Below are 18,867 nucleotides of genomic sequence, written 5' to 3'. Positions count from 1 at the left end.
CATCCGGGCCGACGTGCCGCTGCCGCTCGACCTGCTCGGATCCTTCTGGAAGGGCCTGGTGGGCGAGCCACTCGACCCTGACGCTGACCTGCAGGAGGCCGACCTGCTCACCTACAACTACGTCAAGAAGTTTGAGAGTGTAAGACGCGCACACACACACACACAGAATTTCTATCTAGGTCACTCATGCACACTTTCACAGTTGCATTGATTTGTGTGAAGTTTGAAAGTGCACAGCAATAGTCAGAAATGTATGGACAAATTTCACCAAAAAATCCTGCTTTGCATGATACTACTCCAAGCGTTACCTTAGTAGAGTTGAACATCATTTTGACCATCCGTGACTGGCAACCCAGACTGATTCCAGTCACGCTTTCCTAGTGTCCAGTCCTCAGGTGTTGTCTGACTGCATCTGCTCTCTCTCTCTCTCTCTCTCTCTCTCTCTCTCTCTCTCTCTCTCTCTCTCTCTCTCTCTCTCTCTCTCTCTCTTTTACTCTCTCTTCCAACACTAGCTCATTCAAACACTAGCTCACACACAGACACCATACCCATCATCAAACAGGGACTTATCAAATGTGGGAAATTGAATCCAAAGAGAGTTAATTAATTGTAAATTAATTGTAAAATACCCCCCCCCCCCACCCCCACCCCGTCTTCTTTATGTCCACTGTAGTCATCATCATCAAACCCGTTTCCCACCGCTAGTTCTCCCTCTCTGACCCCTCTGCTCCCTGGACTCCTCCCTCACCGCTGCCCTCGCCCTGCTCCTGACCCTTCAACCTTGACCTTTGCTCCCCCGCAGGTGACGGACGAGGCGGAGCTGGAGGCGCTGTGTGCGGAGATCGCGTCCCAGAACCACTCGTCCGGCGAGAGCCCCGACTCGCCCAGCAGGCCCTGCTGCACCTTCACCTACATCACCATGACCGGGGAGGAGGTGGAGCTGTGTTCCGGTGGACGCCACCTGGCCGTCAGGTACGGATGTGATGTGGACTTGGAGAAGTGTGGTGCCACCTGTATGCGTTTGCTGACCTAAGGGTCATCAGTGTAAACTTTAAACATTTTGTTTTTATGCTAATGTAATGTTGATTGCTATTTTTGTAAGTCACTTTGGACAAAAATGTCTGCCAAGAAACATAAACATATATTATGCCCAATATAAGTTTGCTTGTAGTTTTATTAACCAATGAGAGTGTATGTGTCTGGGACACTCACTACTAGTATTTTGTTTCTCACTGTGTGTGTGTGTGTGTGTGTGGTGTGTGTCTGTGTCTGTGTGTGTGTGTGTGTGTGGTGTGTGTGTGTGTGTGTGTGTGTGTGTCTGTCTGTGTGTGCGTGTGTGTGTCTGTCTGTGTGTCTGTCTGTGTGTGTGTGGTGTGTCTCTGTGTCTGTGTGTGTCTGTCTGTGTGTGTGTCTGTGTGTGTGTGTGTCTGTCTGTGGTGTGTGTGTGTCTGTCTGTGCATGCATGTGTGTGTGTGAGGGTGTGTGTTGTGTTGTGTGGTGTGCGTGCGTGCGTGCGTATGTGTCTATGTGTGTGTGTGTGTCTGTGTGCGTGTGTGTGTGGTGTGTGTATGTGTGTGTATGTGTGTGTCTGTCTGTGTGTGTGTGTGTGTATGTGTGTGTATGTGTGTGTGTGTGTGTGGTGTGTGTGTGTGTGGTGTGTGTGTGTATGTGTGCGTGTCTGTGTGTGTGGTGTGTGTGTGGTGTGTGTGTGTGTGTGTGTGTGTGTGTGTGTGTGTGTGTATGTGTGTGTGTGTATGTGTATGTGTGTGTGTATGTGTGTGTGTATGTGTGTGTGTGCTCTCCAGCTGGGAGAATAAGGACGTGTATGCGCGGGCGGTGCGTGCGCTGCGTCTGCGGGAGCTGCAGAATGCAGAGTGCATGGCGGCGGTGCGGGCGGGCCTCAGCTCCATCATCCCCCTGCAGCTGCTCACCATGCTCAGCCCGCTGGAGATGGAGCTGCGCACCTGCGGCCTGCCCTACATCAACCTGGAGTTCCTCAAGGTGAGCCCTCAGCAGCCCACTCACCTGTACTGGGATCAGCTACACACACACACGCAAGCGTCACACGATAAGAATGGTACTGTGTTGTGCTGCGATTCAATGCAGCACTTTGTGGCCTGGACACTGGCTATCGAAATTCATTTGGGTTTGGAGCACCTCTTGTGGGTGCAAGTGAATGCGTTTGGATTAGCTTGTGGAAGAAATCTGAATTCTTCCATGAATTTGTCTGTGAGAACTATACTTCTAATATAATACAGGGCTTAAAAGTCTCAGAGACTGAGCCTGATCTTAGGTGTGGGCCAGGCTGTTTTGAAAATGAATAATGCATATACCAGCTTTAACTCTCTGGTAACTTCAGGCATGGAAATCATCCTTGCTTCAAGCCCTGATAATATAATAATCTTATTTATATCGATAAACATAGAGTTTCATGGTAAGTATGGTGTTTAATATTGTGCCTTTCCTTACATTTCCAAGAGTTTCACCATCACAAAGCTCTGTTACATTATTAGTGTGTTGAGCACTACAGAGTACCTGCTTATTCCATGGAACAGTTGCTTCCATTTTTCCATTAAAGAAGAAATCCGGCCGATTTTTACATAGATCTTGATGGCTAGACGTCACCGAGTGCTGTCGATAGGAAAAATAACGACCAATATCGGTGCTACCGAACTGGAGTAGCTGCAGCTAATAGCCAGTACTCCCATTGAGCTACTACAATGCTAGGTCTGGGGGCATCATCTAAACGTGCCTTTTTCCTATCGACAGTACTTGGCGGCGTCTAGCGATCAAGATCCATGTTAAAATCGGCTGGATTTCTCTTTTAAGTGAATGCATGCGGACACCCCCAGTCACCGATGCCCCAGTGTGCTTGTTCAGATCTGCATAAGAATCTTGTGTAATTGTCTCATTGAATGGCATGGTGCCTATCTCCATGGCATCTCACCTGTCCCCCCCAGCCATCTGAGTGAAAGGAGTGTGTACCAGCGTTCACAGTGTACTTGTGAACTTCACCTCTGGAACATATTCTCTCTGGCTCCCCTTCACACCACACTACCGTCATCACACCCGGCTGTGCTGTTTTTAGCCTCTTTTACAACTCAACAGCCACACTATCAGATCATACCAGGCGCTTATCAAACATCGGCCAGAGAAATCTCCTGTCACCCAAGTCGCCGTGAAACTAGTTCATAAAAGATTGGTCAAGGAGACAAAGGTAGACAAAGGAAGTGTGAGTCCTGAAGAGGATTACCGTTACAGTACATGCAGGGCAATGGCCTGATAACCGGTCCATTAGCACGCACAGTTATATATTTATGACTCTTTTTGGTTCAAACCAGTCTTTTCTACATAGCAATAGCAACCTATTGCTCTATCTCCTATCTCTCTTTCAACCTTTCTTGAACACGCCGGATAGCTATTTTTATATTTCTTATATACTCACTGAACCAACCAGTACTGCCTGGAAATTGATGATTTAGCTGTTTGCATCTTTCTTACCTGATGAGCCACAGGAACACCAAGTTGTCATATATAATAGATATATAATGTTAGAATAATATATTAATATGAACACAATTTAGTTTATAATAAACACATTATTTGACCTTAACCCCCGACCCCCCTCTCCTCAGGCTCACACCATGTACCAGGTGGGTCTGATGGAGACGGACCAGCACATCGAGTACTTCTGGACGGCTCTGGAGATGTTCACCCAGGAGGAGCTGTGCAAGTTCATCAAGTTTGCCTGCAACCAGGAGCGCATCCCCTTCACCTGCCCTTGCAAGGACGGCGGCCCTGACACTGCCCACGTGCCCCCCTACCCCATGAAAATCGCCCCTCCTGATGGTGCCGTCGGTGAGTCTGTCTATCTGTGTGTGTGTGTCTGTGTGTGTGTGTGTGTTTGTGTGAGAGAGAGAGATTGAGAGCAAGTACATGTGTATCTCTGTGTGTCTGCCTATCTGTGTTTTATGGAGCTTATTGGGTTTTAGCTAGCTTGACTCTCCAGTTATACAGTATGTGAGTGGCAAGTGATTGGGATAGTTTTATGTGTGTATATATTTAAATATGTTCCATCCACAATGCTTACTCGTCCTCACACACACACACACACACACACACACACACACACACACACACACACACACACACAGCCCTATTCGGCACTATCTCGTCCCATTGCACGTTTTGTGCTCTCCTCCACTATCAGCTGGTAAGAACACCCGCTGCAGTGTCATCACACAGCTCAAAGTGTCCCTTGTTTTAGCAGTTAGCTATCTGCACCACAGAGCCTCGTATTGTACTTTAAAGGAGATGTGAGTTTTTCCTTTCAAGGAAGGAAATCTTGAGATTGTTTATCAGCTGGGCGGTGCACTGCAGTAACATGCATACTAAGTGAAGAAACAAGGGCTTACATAAAATTACTGTATGTGAATTGTGAAGACGTTCAGCTGAACAAAAAGAAGATACTGTTTCATGGTCCAGGACACTTAGACGGTACAGAAGCTGTCCGCAATTCTAATCCAGTTTGCAAGCACATTAATAGAGTGGTTAAGCTCAATTTCTTTTATAAAAATTGATTGTTTTATGATAGTCAAGTCAAGTCAAGTCAAGTTTATTTATATAGCGCATTTCATACACAGAGGTCATTCAATGTGCTTTACATAAACAAAACCAAACAATAATAACAAATAAAAGCATAGAAGGGCAATATAGTCAAAGAATAGTTAAAAGGTAAAATAATAAAAAGAAAAACATAAGACACATGGTAAAATCATTTAAAAATAAAGAATAATTAGTAAGCAAAAACAAAGGCAAAATAGTAAAAAAAATAAAATAAAAACAATAAAAAAAAAAGTAATAAAAGACAAAGTAGAATAATTATCAAGGCAGATTCAGAATTTGTAACTCGGCACAGTTAGCAGAAAGCATCTGAGAACAGTTTGGTCTTAAGTCTAGATTTAAAACTGGCTACAGTTGGGGCCTTTTTGATGTCATCCGAAAGTTGGTTCCACAGCTGAGCCGCATAGCAGCTAAAAGCTGCTTCACCATGTTTAGTTCTAACTGTAGGTTTTACGAGCAGGTTTTTCACCTGGGACCTGAGAGGACGAGAAGGTGTGTACTGCTGAAGCATGTCTGACAAGTATTTAGGTCCTGCTCCATTTACTGATTTATAAACAAGCAATAGTGCTTTAAAGTCAATTCTGTGACTTACTGGAAGCCAGTGCAAGGACTTAAGAATTGGAGTAATGTGGTCAGTTCTTTTAGTTTTTGTTAAAATCCTAGCTGCTGCATTTTGTATCACCTGAAGCTGTTTAATAGTCTTTTTAGGAAGGCCTGTGAACAGTCCATTGCAGTAATCAACCCTGCTGGAGATAAATGCATGAATGAGTTTTTCTAAGTCATGTTTTGACATCAGCCCTCTGAGTTTGGCAATATTTTTGAGGTGGTAAAAAGCTGATTTAGTTATCGCTTTCATGTGGCTGTTGAAATTTAGATCACTGTCAATTAATACACCAAGATTTTTAACAGTATCATTTGCCTTCAACCCTTTTGTGTCAAGGAGAGTGGCAACCCTAAGTCTTTCCTCATTTTTACCAAATATAATTACTTCAGTTTTTTCTTTGTTCAGCTGAAGAAAATTTTGAGACATCCAGGTGTTGATTTGTTCTATACACTGACACATAGATTCAAGAGGACCATAGTCGTTTAGTGATAGAGCTAAGTGTCATCTGCATAGCTATGATATGAAATCAAATTATTTTGAATGATTTGTCCAAGTGGGAGCATATAGAGGTTGAATAATAGTGGCCCCAAGATCGACCCCTGGGGAACACCACAGGTCAAGGACGTTGGTGTTGAGGTACAGTTTCCGATGGCAACAAAGAAGCTCCTTTCTTGTAGATATGATTTTAGCCAGCTGATAACTATGCCTGTAAATCCAACCCAGTGTTCTAGTCTGTGTAGTAAAATATTGTGATCAACAGTGTCAAATACTGCTAAAAGCATCAATTTTGGTAGAGAAACTCACAATGGGGTCTGATCAGATTTAGAATCGTAGGTGCCTCGGATTTTTCTAAATGGATTGATGGAAATAAATATGGATTTTATCAAGTGGAAAAGGATAGAAAACAGAAACTGATACACTTACATATTTTACCATAAATCAATCAAATTCAAAGTCAAAAGAAACAAGTTATCTTGATGTTGATGTTGATTGTGTATTTATTCAATTTTATATATTCATATAAAAACGCACAAGAGAGAGGGGGGGGGGAGAGAGAGAAAGTGGCAGATTCCAGCTGCCTTGTCATTGTTAATAATTGATATCTCCTTTTTGATATAAGAAACTTTTGAAGGCAGTAAAAATAAGAAATAAGAAAAATAAGAGGCAATTATCATTGCCTCAATGTACCGTCAGGTGTCACATAGTCACCACAATGACATCAATAAATGGTAAGGTGTTAGGTGTGTTTGAATTCCCTTGTAGCATTCCCTTCTACATTCCACAGGAGAAGCTCACGTCGTCTAAATAACAATTCTAATTCCTCATTAGCAGCATATTTGAGGTTGAAGATATTTAGGCACATCAAGTTTGTTACACACAGGAACTTCAAGATACATAGCCTTATGATTCTCTTAATTCTCTATAATTATGCACTGGACTTGAATTAGGGTTTCAATTATTATGTGTTTTGTACAATATCTTTGCCTGAGGATCCTAACTGTATTCAAAGATTGTGTGAAATTGAAGAGCCCGTATGATTTTAAAGCAGTCATCCTCAGTATTTCTTCCATGTGAAATCCACACTGACAAAATATGTCCGTTGGACCCTATACCAACCGACCTACTTCAGTCTATTAGCCCTACCATCACACCAGCTATCTAGCATGTGATAAATGCTTCACTAACCTCCTGCTACTTAACAAACCCTCTTTCAACCCTGTTCAGGTTGAGAACTATCGTACCGCCTCACTTACCTCACTACCTCACCACAGAGGTGCTCCAGGGCTCGGTGCTAGGACCCCTTCTCTTTACACCACCCACTCGCACAGCGCACTCTCATATCACTGTTATGCATATGACACACAGCTTTATCTGTCATTCCCACCTGATGACCCGGTCTGGCAGAATCGTGGACTATAGAACTTTATTAGTGTAGAAGTTACGTTGAGAGTGAAATGTGCTTATTTTTTGTGTTGAGATTGAATTGTTATGGTGATTTTGTGTGTGTGTGTGTGTGTGTGTGTGTGTGTGTGTGTGTGTGTGTGTGTGTGTGTGTGTGTGTGTGTGTGTGTGTGTGTGTGTGTGTGTGTGTGTGTGTGTGTGTGTGTGTGTGTGTGTGTGTGTGTGTGTGTGTGTGTGTGTGTGTGTGTGTGTGTTCATCAGGCTCGCCGGACTCGCGCTACATCCGCGTGGAGACCTGCATGTTCATGGTGAAGCTGCCACAGTACTCCTCTCTGGACGTGATGCTGGAGAAGCTCCGTTACGCCATCCACTACCGCGAGGACCCCCTCAGTGGCTAACCTCAACCCCCCCCCCCTCCCCCTCTCTTACCCCCTCACCCACCCTCCCATCACACCTACACCCACACCCTCATCCTCTCCCACCAACAGGACTCTATACGGCCCCCGACGAGGAGGCAACAGAAGTGCAGTCTACTGGAGTCTTTACTGTTTCTTGCGTTTGTTCCCTCGCTCCTGCTGTTTCCCTTATACCAAAACTGGACGCGACCAAATGGCTGGATTGATATCGGACTGTTCTTCTCTCTCGTCTGATGAATCTTCTCAGCTCAGCTCAAGGAGGTGGATAAGGAAAGGAAGATAACGCCACCGTCTGTTACTCTCCATCGCTATTATTTCTTTTATTTAATCCACCTCTTCTCCCTTTTGTTCTTTCTTCCCTCTCTTTTTTTCTCCCTCCGACCTGACCCCCCCCCCCCCCCCCCCCTCTCTGTCGCTCTCTGTCTGCCACAGAGAGCAATTTTATTTGCGTCAGGCCTTTTTATTCAGTGCAATGTTGATTCTCAGCTTTAAATGCAGGAGTGGGGGGGTCTGTTGACAGCCAGTATACTGCAGTGCGAAGGCCAGAAACGGGATGGATTGAGGTGGAGAACTGACCGCGTGATGGAGTGCCTATGGGGGAAGAGGCTTTGGCAGTTGGCCTTTTGCCATGGGTTTAAACCCCACACAACCCAGAGGAACTTTGTCCCGCTAAGCACTGGCTTTTGCGACTCTGACTACAGCATGTGGACTAGATGTATAAGACCCTGTACAGAACCAGCTCTCCGAGGTGTGCCGCTTCAGGACAAAACTATCTGCCTATATTGAAAGGGTGCATATATTTTATTCATCTATACAGAGGGTATATAAGAAATGTACAAAGAGAAGTTATAGTAATATATTCTGTTGCTACTTGAGTTGTTATACATTTTTTTTTCTTTTTGTTTTACATTTTTTCTTTTACTGGTCGCTGCAGCTGTGAAGAGATTTTTAGCCCAAGCCGGCCCTGCTGAGTCAACGTAGTGTTGGCAGATAACTTTTGCCTCTGAACTGTCTGACGGAGGTTGCCAGGTTCAGTCCTGCTCAGGCCCTATTCCGAGGGCGGGGGGGGGGCATGGTTGGAGTGAGGTGGGGTGGGGTGGGGGGGGGGGGGGTCAGTTTGCCGGATCTGCCTCGGATTTCTAGATCAGTGTTGTGCTGCTGTCCTAGGAGAGAAGAGTTCCAGAGTGCTGCTGGACGCGGGCGCACCAACCTCCCCCTCCCTCCTGAAACACTTGAACTGAACGGCCCTCACGCACACTTCAGGCCGGGACATGGGGAGGGGGGGGTTGCCTTTTTAACTTTTTTTTTCTTTCTTGAAAACCAAAATATTTAGGTGTTTAAATAATTACACATGTTAAAACGCTTCTGTGTTTAAAGTGTGTGTGTGTGTGTGTGTGGGGGGGGGGGGGGGGGTGTTTGCCCTTTTTTCTCATTTCACATTTTTTCCTAACCCCGGGTAAAGAGAAAAATATATATTAAGGTTTTATTTTTTAATTTGATGTTTCTTTGTTGGAGTTATGTTCTTTTTTCCCCTTTTGTTTGGAGCACCAGATAAACAGTAATATACGGCTTTAAACTATTGTATCGCGAAAAAGGATTTTACCATTCACTCTTATACTCTTGGTAAAAAGCATTTGTGCTGAGTCCCAGTGGAGATGTCTCAACCTGGAGGAGACCACTGGCGCTGACCAAAGGTGTCCAGCGAATCCCCCTCTCAACCGACCCGGAGGAAAAGGGTTTTGGGGAATAGGGGGTAGCAATGCTGTCCACTCATCCCTGTTTTCGGAGTTTGAAAAGGTGATCTCAGTGGTCAGCCCTGGCTAGTTTGGATCCCCCCCTCCCACCTCCTCAACTGACTTTCTATCTCCATCTCTATCTCTCTCTTTTGCGCCCGTTCTCATCCCTCTCTCTCTCTCTCTCTCTCTCTCTCTCTCTCTCTGGCCCCGTACTGTATTACATGGGGTCACACGAGGAGAGGCCAAACAAACAAACATAACAACAAAACAAAACAAAGGGACCTCTGCGCAAAGCCGTGAACCGATGAGTGGATGTGTGCTGTACATTTACTTGATATTTATTATAATTATTTATGGTTGCATTAACTTAAAATGTTTTTCCTGTCTTGCCTCTGCTCATCTGGAGTCCCGCGTGCCAACGGGGCAAACGGACTGTACTGGAGGTAATAAAAGAACAAGAACAACAACAAAAAATACAAACAAACATGGAAAGACAAAATGGAGTTCAGGAATTCTGTGTCACAACAATAAAGATGTCTTGTTGTAAGGCTGTCCTGTTTCCCTGAGTGTCTGATTAACAGCTATCCATTGTGGGTAGATTGTGCTGATTTCCTGCACAGTATGTTCCTTCCTGATTTATTTAGTGTGAATGTGTGTGCTGGGTGTGATGGACATGTTGTGTCCATCTTGGTTCAACTCAGTAGTCCCAGACTAAATGGTTTTTCCCCCCAACTGACTCCGTGAGGGCTTGTTCCCGTTTCTCATCAGCGTGTTATGTAAGACCTCAGTTGTTAACACAGATAATGATGAAAAGGACTATGTCAGAAGTGTTAGGGGGGCCCCTCAAGGCTTTTCATGGTGCTGGGTTCTAAAGCAGGCCAGTTCTAGCTGGTAACAACCCACTGCACCCCACGTTAGTTGCTCCCTCTTTTAGACCCCTGTTTTTACTTTGCAAGTCACTGTCAAGCACACTGTCCCTCACACCCTATATTTACAGTAGAGAGTGGTCACTGGATGGTATTCTAGGAATGTTTTTTTTTTTTTTACTGTCCTGTCTGAGACACATACACACACACACACACACACCAGCTGACCAGCTGTCGTAATTTCTGCACTCCCTTCAGGGGCAGTCCCCTCTCAAGCAATCACTTTACAGGGCTTGGTTGTGGGCTTGGCTTCACGGGATCTCTGTGGCAGTGACCTATTGACCCAGCACTGGAATTAATGCTCTCTCTGTCATTCAATTCCACACTTTGGAAATCTGACTCCACTGTGCTATCATGCAAGAAAATAATCCAGTTCATATTTAACTGGAGTGTTTTCATGTCAACATGAATAACCTAAATGTGTATGGCATCAAAGCTCATAGTATTATGTGTTATGAGTAAGCATTTAAAATATGATAAATCACTCCTATAAGCAGATGCAGAGTAGCTACCCAGTAACTACCAGATCATTGATCACATCTGGTGTTGTAAATTGACCCTTTGGCATTGGTAGGGACTTATCAATTGAGGCATGACAGCAGTGAAGATAAATCTGTCAATCAAACTGTTCAAGACCATTCTACTGAGTTATCTTTAGAGCACCGTGGATTGTAAACATTGATCTCTAAACAGCAAATCATCACCATTATCCTGATCAGAAAAGAGATCTACATATATTTGTCTTTCATTGGATTTATTATTTAACTCGGGTATCCTGTTTACATACGTATTCAACCCCTATACATTAACATTTGTAAAAAGAACCCCTTTGATGGTAACAAACCTAATTAATTTGATGTGAGACCCTACCAGCTTTTTATATTGTTCGGTTGTATTTTCCACCAGTTTCTCTTTGTAGAATTTATACAAAATGTCTAGGTCGACGGATAATGGTCTTGCATTGTAGTGCTAAAGACTATTAGTTGATTTTTATTTTACTTTAGTATTTTTTAGCAAGGCTTTGACTGTCATTCTAGAATAGTCCCGTTACAGTTATTGAGCCGCTCCAATTGCGCCTCATGCAATGGTTAGATTTACATTACATGTAGTGTTTTGGGGATTGGCCAAAAAGGTCTATTTCAATGCCCTGTGACCACAAAACCTTTCCCAATATCTTCAGCACAATCCAACATGCTTTAATGTTGATCTTTTAAATGATTATGTCCCTTTGCCATCCTCCACTGTAATCCAGTTGGGATATGGGATAGCTCTTATGATCAACCCCTATCAGCACCTCAGTTTTATCTGCTGAACTCTGTAGTTTTTGGGGTAATGGCTGGACTGTGGTGGCTTCTGTCCCTAGTTAATATAATCCTCTAGGGGTCCACCTTTTCTATAAAGCATCTGGGTGGTGTGTCGCAACTTCTACCTTGGGCTGGGTGTACTGTTCAATTGGACATAGGAAATCACTTGGAATGTCAGAAAAAAAAATTCTGTATTTTCCTTGAAATCATTTGAATCACTTTGTCTTTTTGATCTTCACTTCTGTTCTGTTATAATTATAGCCAGTTAAGGTCAAATAAGTGGCACCTCTGTACTGTAAGAATAATTTCTCATCTAGAACTCAAAATAATGGCGCTCTAAGCGATGTTGGATAACGTCACTTCTATTGACGTTCAAATAAAACAGAGCTAGCTCGCTGCTCCCTCCGCCTCCCTCCCGTGCAATTGAAACTCCTAAACGCACATCTCAACGTTGATAGGCTGTAACAGTTTATGTTTTTATGGTCCAGGCTGGACCAGGTTGTTTTTGTTGCCTTTTGGAGCCTGGGCTGTCCACAGAGACCACATTTTTTTACAGTGTATTCAGGGCACATGCAGCTAGCGGATGGTGAGGTGATGTTTGCTGTATGTGACAAATGTTTCAGCTTAGAAATGGCATAACATCACTTAGAGCGCCTTTAATTCCCTATGCAAATCGCACATGATTGATTAATAGATATATTCATTTTTAATCTTAACCAGAAGAAATACTCTTGAAAATCATAGAAAATATTAATGTTCATAATAATAGCACTGATTGAACAAATATGTTGGTATATTTTTAAAGTTTTGAAAATGGGTTGGTTTCAAAGGGGTTGAATACTTTTGCAACCATCTGTATGCAGTTTCATTCAGCCTGACTCCTAGCTGTTAAGCATTTTGTCAAGATACCATACTTGCCACGCAACACCTGTGTCACTATTGGCAGCATGTAATTATATTTATATAATTTTATTTAATTCTTTCTTTTATGTGAGGGAGTCAAGGTTATCATTGCAATTATACAAACAAATGTCCTAGTCCTGCTAGTCAATCATCTAAGTGCAAACAACCTTATGTAGCCAGTTATTTTTAGTTTATCACAATATTTTTGTAAAGCTTTGTCAAATGTACTAGATTTCCTTGCTATCAGGTGTTCTCAATCTCCCCTGATAAGAAGAGACTGTTACGTGGTCAACCTGCTTACGCACACCTTTAAGGCTCTTATACTCTAACCTTCCCTTCATCCTAAGAATGAGGTAATTTCCCTTTATTCATCATCTAAAGTTTTGCCTTTTTTTTTTAAATATGTTGTTAATTCATTCTAAGGCATAAATCTTGCCTTAGTTAATCTTACAGTCTGTATTTGTATATGCAAAGCAAACCAAGCACATTTTTAAGAACAGTATAATTTATTTATTTGTTTTCCTTTTAAATAGAACATGTACAAAAATAGAGAGAAAGAAGAGTACAGTATAGCCCCATTCATTTCAGAGGCCGACACGTGCATTATAAAACATATCTACACACCTAAATATTTTAGCAACTACACAAAACATTCAAAAAGATTATGAGCAGTCACATATAAGTCCAGTGAAAAAAAACATTAAATAATGTCAGTTAGCTATTTGATGTTAATCTTTCATACATCAACACACATCATCTTATAAAGCCATTTGATAGTGACAAAGTGTACATTTGTCCAGCCAGACAAAAAGCTGTTTCAAGAAGAGTAGGATGGTCACTTGGGGTCAAGTCAAGGGGCACAACATTTCTGGAATGATTTTGGGGGGGGGGGGGGTCAGTTGTCAGTCTTTGTTCCCAGATAGTTAAGACAACAGGGTTTTTTTTTTTAAGAGTTTCTTTTTTTTTTTGGAGTCCCCAGCTCTAGAAATTCATGCCCAGCTGTTTCTTGAAGAGGCGGAGCTGCTCCAGGCTGATGTTGTTGCCGCCACACACCACAACCACCACGGGACCAAGTTGCTGCGCCAGCTTGCCCTCCGACTGCAGCCGTCGGACAATGTCACAGTAGACGGCGGCCAGGGCTGCCCCGCAGGCCGGCTCCACCAACACCTTTTCATCGTCTGGACAGAGAGAGAGAGAGAGAGATGCTGTTAGATGCACCAGTGAATGGACGTAGGTGTGGAAATATTGCTGAGTGGTCAGTTGGCAGCAATTATGGAAGTGGGTGGGACCAGATGATATTTTTTTGCCTTGGTATTTATTTCTACAGGCTTTGTTCTTACCGACGAACCGCTCTGCTGCACGTACGGCTTCCTGGTCCGTGACGAGCATGGAGTAGACTGTGTGTTCTTTTACCAGCTTCATGGTCTGTGCAGAAACCCGCGTCAGGCCCAGCGTTGTGGCAATGCTGCAGAGAGAGAGCAGGATGGAGAGGTCAGAGGAAACATTTCTTCCAGTACAGAAAACGACCCTACTACATTTGTGTGGTTTGCTTTTAGTTCCTGGTCAAGAAAATTAGCTGTGCAACTGCTTCCTCTAACTTTGCACAGTCTGGAATTTAAGGTCTGACCGAGAAAAATAAGGTGACACATTGGGAGTTTATTTGAATGATGATGGCAGTCTTAAATGTGACATGTCACAGCCCTATACATATGTAAGCATGCGACATGCTAGACTGCCCATTATACACATTGGGGACCATTGACTTTTGGTTATTTATCTCTGAAACGCAATAACATGTTTGTGACTATACCCTCTGTATTCCTTCTCACTGGTCCAGTGTGCGTTGTGACACGTGTGAGGTGTCCTCACCTGGTGATGCCTGGCAACGTGACGAGCTCTCCGGCCTTCATGGCGGCGTTTAGGCTGTGCGCCCCCACGGTCTCCATGGCGATGATGGGGACGTCGTCCCAGCCGGCACGCTGCAGGCCCATCACCACCCCGTTCAGGAGACCCCCACCCCCGACAGACAGAATGACCGCTCCCGGCTTCTCCTCCATCTCGGACTCCAGCTCCTTGACCAGGGACGTGTGGCCCTCCCTGCCAACACAGACAACAAGAACAGGTGAGTCTACGTCCAGAAACCTGATTACTTCATATCAATAACACATCGCCCCTGATTATTTCATATCTATAACACATTGCCCCAGCAGTGTCAAGACTGACCATTAAGTCAACTTTCACTTTCACTAATGCAAGGGTTGTTTTGTTAAAAAGAACCACACCAGTAAAAAAGTAAATGAAATGTATAAGACTTACAAAGGAAAAGCAAAAAAAAAAACCCACTGATCCAGATACACTAAATCGAATCTATGTAACACTACAAATTGGCCCAAGCTATCTACAGAGGATATCAGTGACGTCATGAAGGCAGTTTTTCTGCAGCTGTGCTTCACTCAGGGTAGTGAAAGTACATTCTTCAGCAGAGTAATTTGTCTTCATGATTGTACTTGCACAATGTCACAATCCTCCCTTAACTGCACTTTAGGAACCCCTTATCAATACTATATTAGCTATTATTACTATCTTCACCTCCCCTTATCTTTATGATCACTGACTCTATTTCTCCCTCAAGCTATGCTCCAGAATATTGTACCAATGAGTACAATGCAGTAGGAGGTGTTTCAAAGTGCAGTGATACAGTATATCTCATGTCAGTGTGTGAATGACAGATACAGATACAGTGGTCTCTATAAGCGCTCACCAAATAAGGGGATCGTCGAAGGGCGAGATGAAGACCCAGTCTGGGTTATTAGCTGCGAGCTGCTGGCCGTATTCAATGCTTTCATTAAGAGCCTGTACCATGGGAATACACAGAGCAACATTAGACACCTGGAAGCCTGCATTAGGAGCCTGTGTTTTTTCAGGCTAGTTTATTATCATAATCATGTTTGAGTCACTCTGAAGTATTTTTTTAGTTTGTTTAGTCAGATGCTTTGAATAAAACTGAGTTAAAGTGAAAGCATGTATGTCCATACATCACCAAATGCAACAGTGGCTTATTGTTCTTTTTGGTACTGAAATAACATCAGCTGGCAGGCCATTACTCACTTTGCCGTGGATGATCACGTCTGCCCCCTCGTCCTTGAGCCTCTGGACTGTCTGGGCAGGGGTGACGCTGGGCACCACGATGGTAGCGGGCAACCCTAGTTTACGAGCAGAGTAGGCTGCTGCCATCCCAGCATTACCACCTGTGGTAACAGAGAAAGGAGATGATTATGACACAAGTCAGAATATGTATGGCCATTATACAGTATAATCTGTAAAAGTGCCCACACTGTTGACTTTTTTTAGTTAGTGTTTACTTTTACTTTTGTTCTCTAAGCAATAAGCAGTTTTGTGAGTCCCAGCAGAGGCCTCACCTGAGCAGCAGATGAACCTCATGCATCCTTGCTCTGCCCACTACAGGATGGAGAGAAGAGAAGAGAAGAGAAGAGAAGAGAAGAGAAGAAGGCAGTGAGTCACAGCGCCACTCTTTTATTGGGGCTAATAAAACAACAGAGGCCCTACAGAGCTTAATAATCAATCCTCCCATCAATCCCCCTTTTTTGGGACCCAAATTCCAAAGTGTGCCCATGCCAACTACCTAGGCCATGGTGACTAAACCACCCGTCTCAAACTGGTCTGGACTAGTTGTTACTGGAACACACTGAACCAGTACACTCACCCCCCCCCCCCCCCTCGCCCCTACCATCATGTCAACAGACTTGGGTCTTTTCATTACCCATTGCACATGCAACAGCCATTTGGTAAACAACCATGACTGATCCTACACTGTCACTTCAGGTCACTTAAAAACTAATAACCAAAAATCATAATTCTACATTTCAATTTCTATATTCCTTAACTTTCCACTTTGCAGTTTGTGATGTAACACATTGAATCCGCAGTGAGCAGGCAGCGGTAGTTGTCTCTTACCGTTTTGCACAGGTGTCCGATGCCTCTGATCTTGAATGAGCCGGTGGGCTGGGCGGAATCCAGCTTCAGGTAGATGGACGTGCCAGCCACCTTGGACAGGATCAAGCTCTCTCGCAGAGGAGTGGCCACGTGAAGGGAGCGCTTGGTCTTCATGACTAATGTTGTCAGGTAGATGAGTGGCACTCAACAAAAATTGCCCAAAGGAGTTTCTGTCAGAGGACGGAAGTTCCTAATTATTATGCAATGATGCAATGATGGCCTTTCTGATCCAGATATCTGAAGTTAGTAAAGATGGTTGTTATTTAGCAGTGAATGGAAGACTTGGTTATGACCGTTTAAAAAATGTTAAAGCTAAAAACAATATATACATTTCCAACTGGAATCCCGTGGTTAAAAAACAATTATTTTGCTATGCATTTGTTTGACCAACAAATATTTTTTTCTAATGGACGCAGGAAATGAACAGTATCGAAAAATGGATGAGAAATGGTCTTACCTAACAAGTAGAACTTGGGATGAGCCTGAGCGCAAATATTCCGTTTCTTTTAAGTTTCCAATCCAGTGTGCCCCTCATCACAAACCCGTGGGTTTATATTGAGTCGTCCGAGTGCGAGTTAGTGCGACAGATGGAACTTGGACAACCAATCGTCTTCGGGACCGCTTCGCACACCTCCAGACCACGCCTCATTCCCTTTTGATGTCATAAGAAGTTCATTAGGGTCGCCAAGGAACTGAGTGTCATCCGAATAAGGAATTTCCATCCCTTTGGCACTAAAGGTGCCTATTTCCGTGAAATCTACGCGGAATCTATTGCGTTAGTGATCTAAAAATGACAAGAAATGCTAGATTAGGTTGCCTTTTCTTTGACGTAGGCCAATGAAATGGTGATGATCCGTAGTGAGTTTATGGGAGGCAATGGCTATACGGTTTTAGACAACTGAAAACAGTAGCCTAGTTGCAGGGTCGTGAAGTCTGTGAAAATTTGGGTTTAAAAGTGAAAAGGCTATAGGCTACGCTTTCAGGACAGCAACCAACTAATTATCCATTAATCAATAAATAATAATAAAAAATGGTCGGCGTTCTGTAGCCTAAATGTGTTAAGTCATGTTTAAGACTAGACATATTTTAAAATGTGATGTTCAAGTAATAGTTTGCAATACCTGGACATTACCAAAAGGGACGCTTCTATTTTGGCTCCGCACTACCAAAAGGGGGTCTAGACTGAGGAAGCGCAGACGGACGGCCTAGCGCAGCAAATGTCATGTTGACGACTCAAACCTGACTGATCCGGCTGGAGTTTGGGGGTGGGGGGCAGGCGTGAGAAGGTGGTTGTAAGAAAGATTTTCCTTAGACACACGATGTTCTAAGAGTGTGAATATTAGACGAACTTGGCATGCAATCAACAAATCTAGCCCAACCTGATGACTGCACACATTTTAAGAACTTGCAGACTTCAATGTTGAGAAATCTCTTAAGTGGTAGGCCTATGATGTAACGTCTTGGCACAGCCTAATGAATAGGCTATCATTGCCCATTCCATTTATTGGCTAAACCAGCCTAACTAACTTTTGTATCAATTTGGCGATGCAGAACGAAATGCGGTCAGCGTGAAGGGTTGTGTTGGGTTTTACAAAGACATCGAACGCGATTAAGCTGATAATCAAGTTCTGGAACTAGGCTATCCGTTTTAGAAAAATACTTCTAATACACAAATACGCATATACATCTTTGAAATATTGGTTTTAACTTCACCGATTATATAGGCTAATGGTGTCTGGTGTCTTGCTTTCGAACACTTAATCTGGAGTAGGAAAAGTGAATTATAAGAGGGAAACCATGTAGCCTACATCAGCGGTTGCGCAACTCGGTCAGTGTCTCTTTATCCCTACAGGTAAACAGGTTAATGAATATGGACTCTTGCTGATCATTCAGCTTGTTTCGAGCGGTTCGGACAGGGATCTGAGGTCTGTTTTTCATGTGCGTCATGTCCACAGATCAGGTCATGGTCCGGGTGTGGAGAAAAAAACTTTACTGTGCCAATTAAATACACTTTTGATAAAATTTACAATTATCAAGAGCACATTGAATTTGCTCTCAGCTACCACATTTTTCTCGCCTATACCCCACACAGTTTGAATCATAAGGACTTTCAGATAACGTCAGTCTTTGTGCCTGATAACGATTATATTATGGGTGTTGTGAATGATAAAATCAAATTACCCTATTGTGATAGGCTAACTGTGTATTCTTGGAAATGTAAAGTACACAATGCAAATGTTTTGGTTGTCCATGGCTGTATGCACAGAAACAGAACGCTTCTTGCGCGTGCGTCATTGTAGCTACGCGTTGAAAGCACATTTTGGTGAAAACCTGTTGCGTCTGAGTCTATGTTATTTTGCAAAAATATGAGCGCATAGCTCGATTGTCCATACTCCTACAACAGTGAACCGTTTTCATTATTTGCGTTTGGTTGCATAC

General features: G+C 43.4%; 2 protein-coding genes across 2 annotated transcripts in view; one reads left to right on the top strand and one right to left on the bottom strand.

The window, feature by feature from the left end:
* Window positions 1-7,945, top strand: part of hectd4 (HECT domain E3 ubiquitin protein ligase 4) — an 80,968-nt gene extending 73,023 nt beyond the window's left edge. The window contains exons 72-76 of the mRNA XM_076289303.1: window positions 1-139; window positions 803-972; window positions 1,806-2,001; window positions 3,636-3,858; window positions 7,391-7,945. The exon at window positions 1-139 is cut by the window's left edge and continues 83 nt beyond it. Of these exons, the coding sequence (XP_076145418.1) occupies window positions 1-139; window positions 803-972; window positions 1,806-2,001; window positions 3,636-3,858; window positions 7,391-7,527 (865 nt within the window). The 3' untranslated portion in view covers window positions 7,528-7,945. The remainder of the gene's footprint in view (window positions 140-802; window positions 973-1,805; window positions 2,002-3,635; window positions 3,859-7,390) is intronic.
* A 5,450-nt stretch (window positions 7,946-13,395) lies between these two features.
* LOC143127091 (L-serine dehydratase/L-threonine deaminase-like) lies at window positions 13,396-16,579 on the bottom strand. The gene is made up of 7 exons (XM_076288396.1): window positions 16,390-16,579; window positions 15,834-15,873; window positions 15,523-15,662; window positions 15,176-15,267; window positions 14,284-14,511; window positions 13,755-13,879; window positions 13,396-13,592 (listed from the first exon to the last, which is right to left on the bottom strand). The coding sequence occupies exons 1-7, from the start codon at window positions 16,540-16,542 to the stop codon at window positions 13,396-13,398; spliced, it is 975 nt and encodes a 324-aa protein (XP_076144511.1). The 5' UTR covers window positions 16,543-16,579.
* Between the last annotated feature and the right edge of the window lie 2,288 nt (window positions 16,580-18,867).

The sequence above is a fragment of the Alosa pseudoharengus genome, unplaced genomic scaffold (assembly GCF_046254945.1).
Source record: "Alosa pseudoharengus isolate Yale_2024_CS ecotype anadromous, Long Island Sound unplaced genomic scaffold, YU_APseudo_1.1 YU_APseudo_1.1_scf_17, whole genome shotgun sequence".
Lineage (NCBI taxonomy): Eukaryota > Metazoa > Chordata > Actinopteri > Clupeiformes > Clupeidae > Alosa > Alosa pseudoharengus.
Note: the sequence above shows the minus strand (reverse complement) of the source record. Positions and strands in the feature narration are given on the sequence as shown.